This window comes from Tachypleus tridentatus, chromosome 2, assembly GCF_004210375.1.
Source record: "Tachypleus tridentatus isolate NWPU-2018 chromosome 2, ASM421037v1, whole genome shotgun sequence".
NCBI lineage: Eukaryota > Metazoa > Arthropoda > Merostomata > Xiphosura > Limulidae > Tachypleus > Tachypleus tridentatus.
This window is the reverse complement of record NC_134826.1, coordinates 41,514,070-41,530,044: the sequence shown is the minus strand read 5'-3', so window position 1 is coordinate 41,530,044 and position 15,975 is coordinate 41,514,070. Positions and strand designations below refer to the sequence as shown.

At 31.8% G+C, this 15,975-nt stretch overlaps 1 protein-coding gene across 5 annotated transcripts in view; it reads right to left on the bottom strand.

The window, feature by feature from the left end:
• LOC143241846 (uncharacterized) overlaps positions 1-15,975 on the bottom strand; it is a 67,743-nt gene that overhangs the window by 34,692 nt on the left and 17,076 nt on the right. For 2 of the 5 annotated variants that reach the window (XR_013022304.1, XR_013022308.1), the window contains exons 3-8: positions 15,298-15,346; positions 11,736-11,790; positions 9,143-11,323; positions 4,885-5,702; positions 1,740-1,904; positions 994-1,149 (exon numbers count right to left, since the gene is read on the bottom strand). Coding sequence is in view for 1 of the 5 variants with exons in the window: in XM_076485139.1 (XP_076341254.1) it covers positions 994-1,149; positions 1,740-1,904; positions 4,885-4,941 (378 nt within the window). In the remaining 4 variants the exon portion in view is untranslated. Of the gene's footprint in view, positions 1-993; positions 1,150-1,739; positions 1,905-4,884; positions 5,703-9,142; positions 11,324-11,735; positions 11,791-13,508; positions 13,576-15,297; positions 15,347-15,975 lie in introns of those variants that run through there. The other 3 variants (XR_013022312.1, XR_013022309.1, XM_076485139.1) reach the window with 3 other exon arrangements.

Genomic DNA, 15,975 nt, shown 5'->3' with positions numbered 1-15,975 from the left:
ACTAATAAAAACTTCAGAGAGATCTCCTTCACCATTTCAATTTTTTTATAAACCCCTCTGAAGTCTTCCATAATCCCCTTTTTAAGAATACCTAATGAAGCATATTATACACTTAGTCTAAAAGAAAATTGATAGGATCCACAGAAGTCAGTACATGTCATTCTGATGATACAAATCAGAAAACATTTTTACCCCTTGATTTTTAATGTTTATTATTTACTAACTGAGCTAATCCTATATCTGTGCACAATTAATAAATTAGCAAGCATTATTTTTATGATTAACTTACGCATCCCATTACTTCCAGCATTAGTTCATCCACAAAAGCATTTAGGCTAACCACTTTTTTCTATTTTATTTATTATTGTAATTACAATAAATATACTTTCAACACTTTTAAATTACTTAAAAGCAAAGTTTTCTCAGCTTGTAGTGTGGGTCTGTATATACATAAATACATACACATACTGGTTTGGTACCATAGCAGAATTGATATATATATTACCATTTAGAAATTTCTCAGAAATACAAAAAGTTCTCTATGAATTAAAATAATGAAACCAAATACTTATATTACAGCCTTATTATCCCATAATGCATAATTCACCTTGTTAACTTCAGCGTACCAATAGATATTATTTAAATGTGGGATTTATCAAGGACCACCCTATACTCCTAGAAATATCTCGAGTAATTTTCCATTAATAATGAACATAAGCAGGTTTTCTAAAATAAGAATTAAAAGAAAAACAACAACTATATAGGACAAAGAAATTCTGTGAGCATACACACAAACCTTGATCATATTTTAAGTATGAGAAAAATATTAATATGTACAAGAATAACACTTTATGAGTTTTGGCAAGATAGCCATATGTTTCTAAGTTTTATGTATGAGAACAGAAAATACTGCATGCCATGAATTAAATCCATCTCATAATGTTAATTTTTAATCAGACGGGGTATAAAAAAAAACAACAAAAAAAAACTTACAGATGATGATGGGCCTCTTTTTAACAGATTAACTAAACTGGAAGCTTGGTTTGTAGTCAGCTTAGATGCTGTTTTTGGCAACTCATTTTTTTCTTCAGATCCTGAAGTTATAACAGGTGTTTGTACTTGAGTGTCTGATGTTGTTCCAAGCTGAACCTGATATTTATATACAAATATATTTATAACCTGCTTAAAGACCACTACTGTAAAATAGTTTTTCACCTGTGCAAGAAAACAGTACCTTAAAATGTTTTAAAAAAAAAAGCCTAAACTAATAATCAGATAATGTGTCAATTACAAATAATATCAGTTCTCTATGATCACACACAAATGAAACATGCTTAAAAAAGTAAAGACAAAAGTTGCAAAACATGGCAAACAAAGGGTAAAGACAAAAAACTCAAAACATAAGAAAAGCATTAGTATGACAACTTAATGAAAGCAAAAATTAAAATATTCATATTTCTATCCAAACTTGAATACTTAAATTATCAATCTATTGCTACTGTAGCATGCATTAATCCAATATCAAGCTGAAAAACATATTTACAAAGTTAGTACTGCATATCACTTACAATCTTGAAATTCTGTCAAAATATCACATTAGCTTGTTGGAGAAGCTTTGTTTCAAGTTACTGGTTGTTAAATGTCAAAGCATTTACCTTAAAACAAAGAGCTATGAATGACTGTTTTTATCTCATCAAATAATAGTTTAGGTTAGAAATAAGATGAAACTGTAACTTCACCTGCATTTGTTGTGGACTATTCTGATGTTGTGATTGTGCCAGCTGAGCTTGATGTATGATTTTTTTTTGAAGAGTTAATAACTGTTGTAGCATCTGATGTTGATGTGGAGAAAGGGATTTATTAGACAACAACTCTTTAATCTGTTCTTGTACCTTCTGCAGTATCTAAAGAAAGTAAAACAACACATATATCATGAATAATTTAAAACTTTCTGAAGGAGTAGCATAAATAGTAAGTAAATATAATAAGTTTTAACTTTCCAGAAAGATACCTTACTAACAATCAACTACAATCTAAATGTTTTATCTTTCTGTAAAAATGCATATTTCACAATAAAAATCTATTAACTTGGTATTTCAACCTTTGAAAAGTGGACTAAATAGCAATCAGCTACAAATATACTTCTTTAAGCAATCCAAAATGTAACATATGTGCAATTAAAAACAGAAGCATTCATTAACACAACTTAAGTAATTAAGTATTCTTTGATAGACTGTTTAGGCAGAATATTCATGATGAAACTTTGTAGAATGGATGGAAACTACCTGTGGAGACACAAGTGTAGAGGGCTATGTTTCAAAAGTCTTCCACCTTTCGTCTTCATAGGAAACATTGTCTTCTACACTTGTGTCTCCACAACAGGCAGTTGCCATCCATTCTACAAAATTTCATCAAGTAATTATGGTTGAAAAAAGTAAAATTCCTTTCATAACTACAGCATATAAGTCGTTTTCTTCACATTTTGATCTCTAAGGTATTATAATGCATTGCTGAAAACAATTATGTGATAATAACTTTTGTTTATCCTAGCAATGGCAAAACTCAACCCACATTATTAAATAATGTAAAGGCACCCCCAGTTCTTTTTATGCAAAATAAGTATCAGATGACCAGCTATATGTGATATGATATTTAAATGTTTACTACTGCAGTAGTGTGTATGTCTACAAAATATTTGATACTTTTAAGCCATATAACTCATTATTAATGAGGCATATGATAATACCAAATATTCATACACCACAGTATTACATCTGATTTGAATTACCATTAGTATGTAAATATCAGGCATCTGACACTCAATTTGCATAAAAATAAACTCATGGAAATTCTCTTTCCCATACAATCCATTTTTAGAATACAATAAGAAGAACTGTACAATGGAACCAACCAATCTTAGGCAATACTTGAGAAAGAAAATGAAAGGATTTTTCCAAGAAAGGCTCAAAGCATCCACTGATAGAGGAACAAACCTGGACTGAAAATCAGTAAAGCATCAAAATGTAACACACTACCATCACAATTTCATTAAGCACAGAGCAACCAAACTGTTAGCTCAACCAATAAAATACCATTTGTGTGTAGACAAGAAAATACAAAAACCACGAAAAAGAGGTACAAAATCATGACCGACTGACCGACCCCCCCTCCTCCCACACACACACACACCCATTGATATGCTACTACAGTAAAAGTGTCTAAAACATAGTGGTGACATACCAAAGTCAAGAACTCTTGACATTTATCATGAACAATCAAAACCTCCAACAGAATGATACGAGAACATCATGATGTAGAAGAAACTGAACTCATGAACAATAATTCCTTAATACAAAATCCCAACACTAGATCTACGAGGGGAAAAGAATAAGAACCTATAATGGAAAGCTAACTGGAAAATCAATTAGGTGTGAGGCATCCAGTGAATGAGGATCCTCTAACCATTCATGTAATGATGACAAATGATACTGAGCATGTGCAGAAGACTGGTTAAATATCTGGCTACACGTGACAACATACAAGACTGAAAATGGCAAGCAATAAACCACAAACCATTCCATAATTTTAAAGTTATGGAAAAGAAAGTAGGTGAATATGGACATGTAAATAAATTCCTTTTCATCATCCACAAAAACCTTGATGATGGATCTTTCATAACATTCTCATAGACTCAAACTAGAAACTAGTATCTAGATAACACATTACAGTGTAGATAGGAAAGATCTAAGATCACTGTCCTGTTGTTTCTGTTAGCACAGAAATTAGAGTAATATTTAAAAAGTGCCTTAACATAAAGCCTGATGGGTGAATGTGTCAGAGGAATATGAGCCAAGTGGCAGTGGAAAAAATACCCTACCTGAAAATAAACAAAACAAAACAAAAACAGCTAACAACAGTGCAAAAGAATAATGTCTTAAGTCATAACATGCAGGGAAAAAACTGACACTGGGGTTGAAGTAGAAAAAAATAAGTAAAAGATCAACTTCTCACTCCCATCTTCAGTAACCAAACTGTGGGCCAAAAGTTTAAGAAAGAGTATAAGAGGAATATGAATGGCATGAATATAAAGTTAAGTTTTCAGAAACATCTACAACCCCAATAACAGGAGAAGATGGGATAAACAAAAGACTAAAGTACTGAAAACATCTCATGTGACACAAACACTTCAAACCAAAATGGAAGTAGACATTATGGTGAAAATATAATACACCAGAAAAAATATGAAATGGAACCAGCAAAAGTGCTGTCAAGATTAAAGCTAGCAGACAAATCCATCTCTGCATCCTCTGAAGGTGACTATGCTAAGCAAAGGATCAATCTTCATTTGAAACGGTTTAGCATCATACAAATTAAACATCCAAACGACTGGTATCAATCAGTGAATATCACTACACAGTGATAAAAATATGTTAAATAATCAGGGCTAACAATGAAACAAGTTCACCTGACATGCTAAATACAAACTGTGCAAGTAAGACCTTCTGACTAAGTTACAGAAATTCTAATAATGGTATAGATAGTTACAGGATTAATAAATAGTTAATGGTATAAATAGTGCTAAAAAGGTTATGTCATAGCCCCTGATGCTTGCTTAAGTGGAAAATCTTCTGCAATGCAACAAGGATATTCAAAATTTTGAGTCACATGTTTTGTTGATAACATGAGCCCTAACTCAACAAGGAAAAACCTTCAGTATTTCATATATAAATCATTCTAATAACAGTTTCACATTGTAAGATCAGTATGAAATGATGTAAAAAAGCAATCAGAAATTTCTTATACATATATGTGTTATGTTTAATTCTCTTATTCTGGGATTTCAATTAAATTAACAAAAACTACAGAATAAAAATTCAATCTCACATGTTGACTTTTTAAAGTTAAAGGGATTGTCTGTCCTTGAAGAGAAGGGCCTCCCATATTTTTACTATTTGAATCTGGTAGACTATGAAGTTGGTTTGGAGACAAAAATGTTTTCTGCACAGGGTTATTATAAATAACAGAAGAATCGGAGCTTGCATCAGATAATGAAGGTGTCGCAGCTGTTACTCCTACATTTCCTGGAACTCCTGCAGGCACTGGCTGTTTCACACTTGCTACCAAAGTACTGGTTGTATTAGCAGGAAGTTGTATTGGCTGGACACCAACTAGTACACGATTAACATTATTACCACTTATTATGGAAGCCGCACTGAGTACTGTATCTGTAGTAACACAACTAGCAGTAAAAGGAACTGCTGATACAGCAGATAGTCTTGGATCTGTATTAGACGAAATAACAGGTAATGTGACAAAACCTTGTTGAAACTGACTACTAACAGGAACTATACTGTTATTAATGCTTTGAACTGTCAGAGGTAGAAGCGTGCAGGTGAAGCATTGGATGAAACACAATTATTTTCATGTGTTGATGACACTGAAGGACTTTCAGAAGAAGCAAGGGCTATTGATGTAATTAAGTCTGGAACCTGAATAGCAGGGGCTACATTGAGTCTTTCAAGCAAAGCAGAGTGTCCACTCTGGACCCTTCCAGAGTCAGTTGCAAAAGTACTGTTATATTGCGAACTCATAACCACACTTGTTCCTACTGCTCCACTTGATGGTTGATTTGGTTGTTGTATAATCACAGAGTCATCTTGAGCCACAGAAAACTGAGCATGGGAAGGAACTGAATAATAGACCTAAAACAAAACAAAAAAATTGAGTTTTTCTTTGCCTTTTGGACGTCTTAAAGTTACAAGTATGCTTAAATTTTGGAAAAATTATAATATTTTATAAGCACAAACTCTTTATACCATAAAGATTATTTCAAATGTAAATATATATAGTTATGTGTATTTGTACTTTAAATGTACATGCTAAAAATATAGTATTCATCAAAATATAGAAGATTACAACTTTATGTTTATTAGAATAAGTTTAATACCACTGGAAATGCTAAAATATCTTATAACACCAATTGACTGGAAGAAACCTTGGATATTATTACTTTGCATGATATTCCATCCAGATTTGTTATATGCTTCTATCTAATAACTTGTTTCTTTTTTCTTCATTTTCAATCAAATAAATTTTCCCTAACAAGCAAGTACATTTGATTACTTAATTTTTACATATAGTTAGTGTTGTGATTAAACACATGCAAGGTTAATAAACTATATCGGTTGCTTTATTTCTCCAATACAATCATGAAAAATATACACATACTGATTAAATAACAGCTTTGCTGTTAGAATATTCACCTAGCTCCAAGCCATAAATATTTTTTGCATTGCCAATAAGTCTGTTTACAAGATTTTAAGAATCTCAACAAGCTACATATGCAGTATAAACCTTGAAAATGTATCAGCTAAAAACCACTGTAAAATAAGTGGACAATTTTGTGAAAGAATTATAACTGAAACATATTATTTTAAAACTGTGATCCTACTTATTTTTCAACCAAAATTTCTGTCTCAAATCTACACAGATGCATTGTTTGTCTACTTTTTAGAATTTTCTTTTGTACAAAAGCTACACAAGAGCTAGTTGCTTAAACATGAGCAATATGAGATGATGGTGGATGTTCTTGTTCAGTTACCTTATATCTACTTTAGTTTAAAACAGATGGAAGATAACTGAACAACAATATCCACCATCAACTCGTTGCTCTTGTTTGACCAAACAGAAGTTTGACTACTGGTTCTTATAGCAGACCTATGAACCCAAAATGCACAGCATGCTTCTGTGGGAACAGTACACAAACTATAAACCCTCACATTCACAGTTTGAGAATGCTAATCACTAGGCTACAAAAATTACTGGAATATGATAATCAGTTAATCATCAGGCTCATTATTTATTTGAATATCCTTGCTTGAAACATGAATAACTGAAAATAGCTATTATTGAAAACACTAATTCCAGGTAGTTAATTCTTTTCACAAGTTATGAAACTATTACATTACAATAAACAACTCTGAATTAACCAAAAATAACAATGAGAAACCATAATGGCAATATTTCAATTACTTAGGTAGTTGGAATAACTAGAAACACTAACTTTGATTAGTTGAATATTTTCATGGCATTAATCGATTTAGTTGTAATTTCAGTTAATATATTCTTTCACACAACACTAATCAACATCGTGAAAACTCATAGGCGAATGATCAAATCAATTAAGCAAATTAGTTGCCCATCTCTAGCTTTCATCAGTCTGTAAAAACACACATTTAACAAGCACTTCAAAACAGGTTAAGTTTACTTTTGAAACAAAAATGTAAGATACCTTTTTTTTTCCCTTCAACCATACAGTCTGAGAATATGCCATTACTACAAAAACTTTATTTACTGATATGGTTCATATAATGGAAACAATGGATTTAAAAATGATTAATTAAGACAAATCATTACAATAACTTAGGATCACAAGTATTATTTCTTGTGTATAACACTAAAATAATATATAACACAAAATATTAAAATAGGTAAACAATTAAAAATATTTTAATTAAGGTCAATCTATGACCTCTAGAAAGTTAATTCTACATGTTTTCATGTAGCAATGTCATCTTCAGTAGTGAGTTGCAAGACACATTTGTATTATATGATCTATGTAGAGTTTTACAATTCCAACATGAACCGTTTAGAGGTTGAGGTCACTCAACATTTTACATAAATATTTGCAGGACCTTTATCTCTATTTAATAATACATTATCTTTTTTATATTTAATTATTTCCAAGGATTCACAAATATTATTGTTCTATAATACCTTTTGCTTGAGTCAATATTATAGTCATTCTTCAAAACCATATTCTATATTTTGCATACATATTCTACTATGGCTGAATTTTCAACTTTTCTTATTTCCTACATATTGATAATGCTTCATTAAAAATACTTTAAATTAAGTTTAATCTGTCCAATATAAATATTTCCATATTCACATTCAATTTTATAGGTTCCTGTTTTTTCCATTACTGGTTCTTACCTTAGTATTATCTAAAATGTACTATACCTTATTAATTGGTTTAAATATAGGACACTGTTGTTTTTCAAACACTTTAAATAAATTATTAGTCAGACCTAGAAGAGTTTTCTTATAACTTTTTCCTTCAGTTTAAAATTTTCTGTAATGTTTTTATACTATAATTCATCTCACTTTCCATGATTTTAGCTTTCTAAATTATACTGAATCAGCAGCCCAACCCTAGGTTAACAAGTCTTTAAGTTTCCTTTGACCTTTAAGAGTAGTTAAAGTATTGACCCTCAAGTACCTGGATTGGAAATTTCTACCTCATGTATATACTACTGATCATTTTAAAAAGCAACTGGAAAACTGACATTAGGTTATGTATTTAATCAGTGAAGGAGTTCAAAAAGAACAAATCCTTTCATAATCATATGCTAGGACAAATTAAGAGCAACTTTTAACTTTGAAGGAAAAACTGACTTTCATGCTCTCAAATAAAATAGAAAAATAGCAACACCAAGAGACTTACTGTATCAAAGCTCGCTAGCTGCATGCTATATGACACTTAGGATGGATAGAAATGTTTGGTAAAAATATAAACACCAAGAACAAACATATAATACAAAATAAACATTTTTCATACATCTATCAAATTTAAATTATAACCTAGTACTTTTAAAAGTTATTATATTATGATACAAAATAATTTATCAATTTTATTCAGCTGTGACATACCTGCCTCTTGGTGGCTCATTAGTAAGTCAGGGGACTTACAATGCTAAAAACCTGGTTTTAATAGTTGTAATGTTATTTGTTTTTTTTGTTTAACATAAAAAAAACTGTAAAATACCAGCCATAAAGTGAGATGTTATTATCTCACCTTAACTACAAATACAACACTTTTATGATGTAAAAAACAATTTTTATGAAGTTTTAAAGTAACTACACAGTATTTTAGAATTTTATAGCAATAAGACACAGACTTTTTTTTTTCCTTTTTTGTCTCAGCATGATGCAAGGCACACATGAGAAGTGTTGAGGAACTATGATTAAAATTTTTATTTTGTAGTGTTTAATTTAAAGTTCACCAGTTTCTTTTCCCAACACATTTAAGTGTCAAAAACTTTAAATGTGGTTAAACAAATACAAAAATTTGATGTTTTACCTGGGAACTGATTGTGGAAGAAAATGTTGAATGAGAACCTGACATGTGGGTCACAACTGTACATGGAAGTGATGGTATCACAGGGAAGGCATCATTTTTTGCCATTGATTCTTCATGGGAAATGGATTCTACTGGAGAAGATGGAGGTGTGGAATCTAAAATACCATGTTCTTTCAGAAGCTCTGCAAGATTAACACTAGGAACTTTTGTGGGCTTTGAGGATTCTGAAGAAGTTTCTGGAGTAAGGCTCACCTGAACAGGCATATTCTGTTTATTCTGTACATCCTGAGGAGAAGGAGAGCTCTGGGACACTTGAACATAACTCTGAGGCTCTGTTTTATGTAAAAAGGGTTGAAGGGCTGGAGTCACTATTTGCTGAGTCTGAATATCATGTAACTGTGGTTGCTGAGGTTGAACAAGAGGCTGCGACAAAGGATGCTGTACAGGTAAACTGGGTAAAACATTTTGACCAGGTGCAAGAACACTAGGTACAGAAACAGTTCCTCCAATTGCTGTTTGGAGTTGTGGCAATGTAATCGTCTGACCAGGTGCCAGAGCTACTGTGATTGGTCCTTGAGGTGTTTGAATTTGCTGAAGCTGAATACACTGATTGGATCCCATGACCCGTGGGGCCAGTATAATGTTGGGTCGAGCATTCAAAACTGTAGGTGGATGAGCTGAAGACTGTACAATAGAGTTACTTGGTATTCCAGTGCCCGCCAAGGTAAGACCTTGAGTGGGGAGGCCTTGTTGTGTTATTGTATTTGGAATGAATAAAGTTTGTTGTCCTGCAAGTGGACTTTTACCTTGGTCCAAAAGGTGCTGAGATGGTTGTCCAGAATTCTGTAGAGCAGCTACTAGTGCAGAATTATTGGCAGCCACAACATGACCTGAGTTGGTAGAGACTGTAAGAGAGCCAGGATGTTGTGGTCGAAGTGCTAACTGAACACCCTGAACACCTCCAAGGCTTCCCAGATTTCCTTGTATTAATATAGGATTTTGTCCTGGAAGGCCTGGAATAATTTGATTAAGTACAATTGCTCCCTGAGGGCCAGCTATCATCCCAGGCTGGCTTTGTCCCAGAACCAAAGGTGGACCATTAATTGGACCATTGAGGCCAATATTGACAGGACCCTGGCTTGGCTGAACTGAGGAGGACCCACTGTTACTGTTTGATTTTAAGAGAGAAGCAGAGAACTGATTAGAAGTAACAGTAGGCTTTGGTAAAATTTGTTGAGGTTTTGGCTGAATGGGACGACCAGAGCTATGCAAAGCCCTTGGCATACCTACAGCATTTTGTTGAGGAGCAAGAATTTGAACAACAGGTCTGGGAACTTGCATTTGTGCTGTCGTAAGTGAATTACTTATAGTTTGTGCCTTTCCTGGATTTTGTTTCTGGAGAGGAGCCTGAGGCAGTTGCTGACTTTTCTGATTGACTAAAGATGGAATTACTGGATTAACAGCACCAGATGTATAAAACACCTGTGGTTTACCTGGCCCACGAACAGAAGCTGATGATAATGCACTTGGTGCTGGAGACCAAGAAGGTACAGGAGAAGAAGTATGGGATTGTTTTGGAGAACGGATCTGCTGAATTGGTGACTGAGGAGGCAGACTGTGGACTGATGGAGGTCCTTGGCCTGGAGATTTTACATTAAAAGGGGAGGGAGTGGCAATCTGTGGTGCTGGAGCTGATGAAGGTCGATGGTGTTGGGACTGTACTGAAGATGGAATGTGATGGATAGTGGCACCACCAGGAGAAGGTACATGGTGAATGGTTGCACCAGATGCTGAGAGAGGAGGAGGAATCACCAAGCCTGCTTGAGATTGTAGATACTGGAAAGTGGTGACAGCTGGTGAAGATGACACTCGGAATGATGCTGCATCTGTTAAAGAAAAATTCTGCTGCATAGATGGATCGGCAGAAAGTCGCAGAAGAGTATTAGTTGCAGAAGAAACTGGAATTCCACTAATCAAAGGGGTTCCCATCCCTAAAGAATTGGGAATTGATGTAACTATGGCACCATGAAAGCTGTATCCCATAGACTCCAAGGACGGTTTCAGACCAATAGCTGGAAAAAGGCCCTGTGTCTGAACAACATCAGAAGACCTTACATGCTCTTGACCAGATGGCTGGGAGGCAGATATCATTAACTTTGAGACTTTTCCATCTTCTTGAGTCTGAAAATGTCAATATATTAAAATTAAATTGACACATCTCCTATAACCATGCAGTAAAATATATAGATATATAACATTTAAATATACACATTAAACAAATATAAACATAAATACAGGTAAGACTCTGTTGCCTACTGCCTTGGTAAAACACAAGTAGCTTTAACTACAATATCTGAAAACTGCACAAAGAAAAACATCTTTAAAACTTTAGTTAAGGCTTAAAGAATTAAACTTATGAAATTATTTCTGTAGTTATTTATGACATACAATTTTTGTGAAAGTGTTTTTTTCCCTAATGGAGATTTTTTAACACTAATAATACTTTTTAATTTAAAAATTAATTTCGAAAACAGCAGACAGCTTTGCTCTCCTGTGAATTTAAAAATTCAAGGTTATGATGAATAACACTCACTTTTCCCAAATGTTGTGTTTCACCTTCCAAAAAGGACTGGAGAAGAAGCGGATCACTGCAGAAAAAAAAAATAAAAATTAGAAAAAGTCCCTTAGGTGTCCTGGTTACACAGATAATTCATTAAAAAAAAGTATATGTTTATTTATGAAACATTCTCTTCAACAGAAAAATCAACATTAAAGAAGTGCATAAATGCTCATCCAATAATGAGTTCTCACAATTTTTTTTGCATTCACTATAATATTATGTAACACTGGTAGAGATTAATACATTAAAGTTCAATAGTTTATTGCCCTTTTATTAACAGTTATAGTTCTAATAACAGTCTAGAATTAATAACCATTTAGTTCTGTTTTGGTTTCAACTTCTTTATTGGTAAAGTTTCCTTATACACTCAGTCTTTAGTGGTTCAACTATGTTGAATTTCTTTTCTCAGCAGTTCATTATATTCTGTACTAATGTGATACATAATGCTGGATTTATCTTCTGTTGTGCGAACGCTCTTTGATACACTTGTGAAGGTATCAAAATGTAAACAATCTATCAAAGAATGTAAAAGTGTTATATAAGCTTCTGCACTTAAAGTAGTGGTATTCATAAATCACACTGGAGTGTATAACAGTACAAAGTTTATCCAACTGGCATAAACATCACTAATTTACCTAACTTAGCTCAACTACTCTATGAGCAGGAAGAACAATTTTTAAACTACCTTAATAAAAAAAAAACCACAAAAACATTAAATTTACAATGGAATCTGAACAACTGTTTATGCTACCTTTCTTAGATACTGTTACATAAAATAAGAGACAACTTTGAGGTTCATATTTATCATGTTTTTCTGTTTTGTATTTTGAATGGGACAGTTCTGTTTCAATTACATTTAAAGAAAATATAATCAAAATTTTAATCTATAAAATTCATCACTTAACCAGTAATTGGGAACCATTTAAAAGAGAAGTAAATAATATTAGATGTACCTAAAAAAAAAACTTTTCTGTCATAACAAAAGAAAATATTTGCATATAGTTTATGTTTATTGTTTTGTCCTTTACAGGTTTACACAGAATAAAAAAATGGGAAGTAACTAAGAAATATGATTAGGAGAGTATATCTACAAGTTAAAGTGGTCGGTGTATTCAAGACTACATCAAAATTACAGGACTAACTGGTTTTCAAGGCTCAAATTCCTACCCTTATGTGCTTGAACATAATCTACCAATACCAATGACCCAAATGCAGAAGCTTATAGATCTCAACTACACTCTGATACTTTTGAAAATACATAATCATTCAAACAACAAGGGCAAAGATAGAACTGGCATAATGTACCATCATATAATGAACCATTAAAAAAAGGACATTTCAAAATAACTGGGTCAACAAAGACTGAACTACAGATGAGGACAAAAATTCCATGTAATAAACAATTTTCTTCTATATTATTACTAAAAATATAAAATTGTGAATCATTAAGAGTATGTTCCATTTACTAAACTCTGACACAAAAGCATTATTATTCAGTACAAAAACTACATATGATGTGAGAAACTTTAATACATATGACATTTTTTTCAATTGTAAGTATAAATTTATCATTTGATAACTATAACTTGAGCAAAGTTGAACTCATAATCATAAAAACTAGAGGTTTGACAATATCATACATTTATTCATTTGTTAAGTTTTACAATAATTTTGTTCACATTATAAATTACGGAAATATGGGTGATTACAAGAGTTACTGTGTTGAATATGTATTTTATTACATACTTGTGTAAGTTTCTTGAAGGTTGCTAGTCTTCTAGTTATCCAGGGTCCACATAAACACATACTACCACTATAAAGTTTTGAAGTTAATACAGTTTGGCATTTAATATTAAAATGAACTTACAATTGAACTATATTTTTAAATACCAATGAAGCTTAGATTATATGACTGGGCAAACATAAGTGCTGTAATAATAAGAAACATCAGTTTTCATTAGTTGATTATTTTCAAGATATCAATTTAGTCATAACTTTAATTAATTAATTTGTTTATATGACAATTATCAATGTAAACAATGCTTAAAGAAAATGAAGTATTCAGTTGGTAGAACACTATAATTATTTTACTTATTGCATCCATGATTCCACACCCCAATATATATATACCAAAACACCCTCAAACAATAATCTATCTCCATGCTTAATAGTATATAGTTTCCATGACATTTTCTTTTTTATAAATACCCCAATGTTTTTATACCAAAACACCCCCAAACTATAACCTCTCTATCTCCATGCTTAATAGTATAGTTTCCATGACATTTTCTTTTTTATAAATACCCCAATGTTTTTATACCAAAACACCCCCAAACTATAACCTCTCTCTCTCCATGCTTAATAGTATATAGTTTCCATGACATTTTCGTTTTTACTTATAATACTGATATCAATGTACATTTTCATCACTTTTGCTTAACCTAATGTTTAGACAAAAATAATTTGACTGAGATTGCAATTGTAACTATTTGATTATATAATTTATTCATTATTAATATTATAACCAATAAATGTAGTTATTTATTTTGACATCCTTTCCAAAAATGCATCTGCTTTTAAACATTTGGTGGTAAGTTCTTTATATATTAAAAACAGTATGTATACAGAGCACAACTGAGAAGACCTTATGATTTGCATCAAGAACTCATTTCAAACATTTAATATACTAATTCTTAATTAACTACTACTTCATTTTTAAACAAACTCGACAGAAAAGCTTAGTTCCCAGAAATATATTTACAAAACATTATTACAAAGTACTGTTAACTTCAGTACTTGAAAACACCTTGTCACAAAATAAACTAATTCTCCTTGCTTCTTAACCATTACATACAAGCACTTTCTAATATTAAGCCATACAAAAAACATTCTTTGGAGAATGTGTATGTATGTATGTGTGTGTGTGTGTGCACACTACACACACACTCCTAAAGTCCCACGCATGATATGTAACTTGACCTACACTTCACTGTAAAATGTTCAGTGTCGGAACTTTTATTTAGAAATAAAACTATTTAAAAATGTTAAGTTCTCTTAGGCAAAAGTAGAAAATTACTCATTACTGTCTTTACCCTTCCTTTGACATTTTGTTTTTGTTGGGCTTTTTTCAAATGGTGTTTTTTTAAGTCCTAGGCTGACTTTGTTAAATTATCATTATTTTTAGATTATAGTAAGACAAAAAAAAATCACCTTCAAATACTATTTGAATAACAAATGAAACACAGGAAGATATCAATTCTACAAATAAGGTACCATATGCACCAGAAAGTTAATGTTCTGAACCTTTTGAAAACTACAATTCCTTTTTCTTTTAATTAACATTATAATTATGTCCAATCATATCACTTATGCTTGACTAACTGATGCTGTCAAGTTATGGTAGTTATCATGTTTATTATGCACTATGATAAATGTGCCATGTTCCTAAATACAAAAAGCATTACACATAGCAGTAAAAGCCACATCCAAACAGTAGTTTTTTGATTTTTTCTTCAATGAATAAATGGAAATCTACCTGATCACATCAAGCAGAGATGAACCTCCATCATCCATTGCCAAGCTGCCTGAAATATAAGTAGAAAACTTAACAATTGCCTGTCTTGTATATGTTACTTATGTTTTAAGTTTTATTCACTTCTATCCAAATTTCAAAAAGTGTGGAAATTAGTTCATGTTGTTTTCAATGCCAGTGCTATCAAATGTAGAAGCTGCTTTTAATACGTGTTTGAAAATCATTTTTAGCTAAATGCCAAATATATAAACTGTTTATCCTAGTGTTACCCCAACATTCAAAGACTGTTGTGAGGCTTGTAATTTATAACTAATTCATGTTTTCTTATTCAGAAAATCAAGCTGAGAGAATATTAAAAAAATTTCAGATGCTAATAAAATCTGCAATATTAAGGCATTATTAAACATTCTTTTGTGTAGTTCTTTTCTAACTTAGCAGTATCGTTTACTTTTGCTTAAGATCATGATCAATATTACTTTTACTAATAGTAATGTCTCCATAATTTTTGTTGTCTTTATAAATAAAGAGTAGCAAAAAATGTTAAACACTGTATATTTTGCTCAACTATTTTATAATCCTGCTAATTTAAAAATATCTTGGAACAGCAGAATTATTTAACTTGTACACTATACTAATGTTTGTGTCACCTTTTGCTCTAAGAACATTTCTTAATAAAAAAAA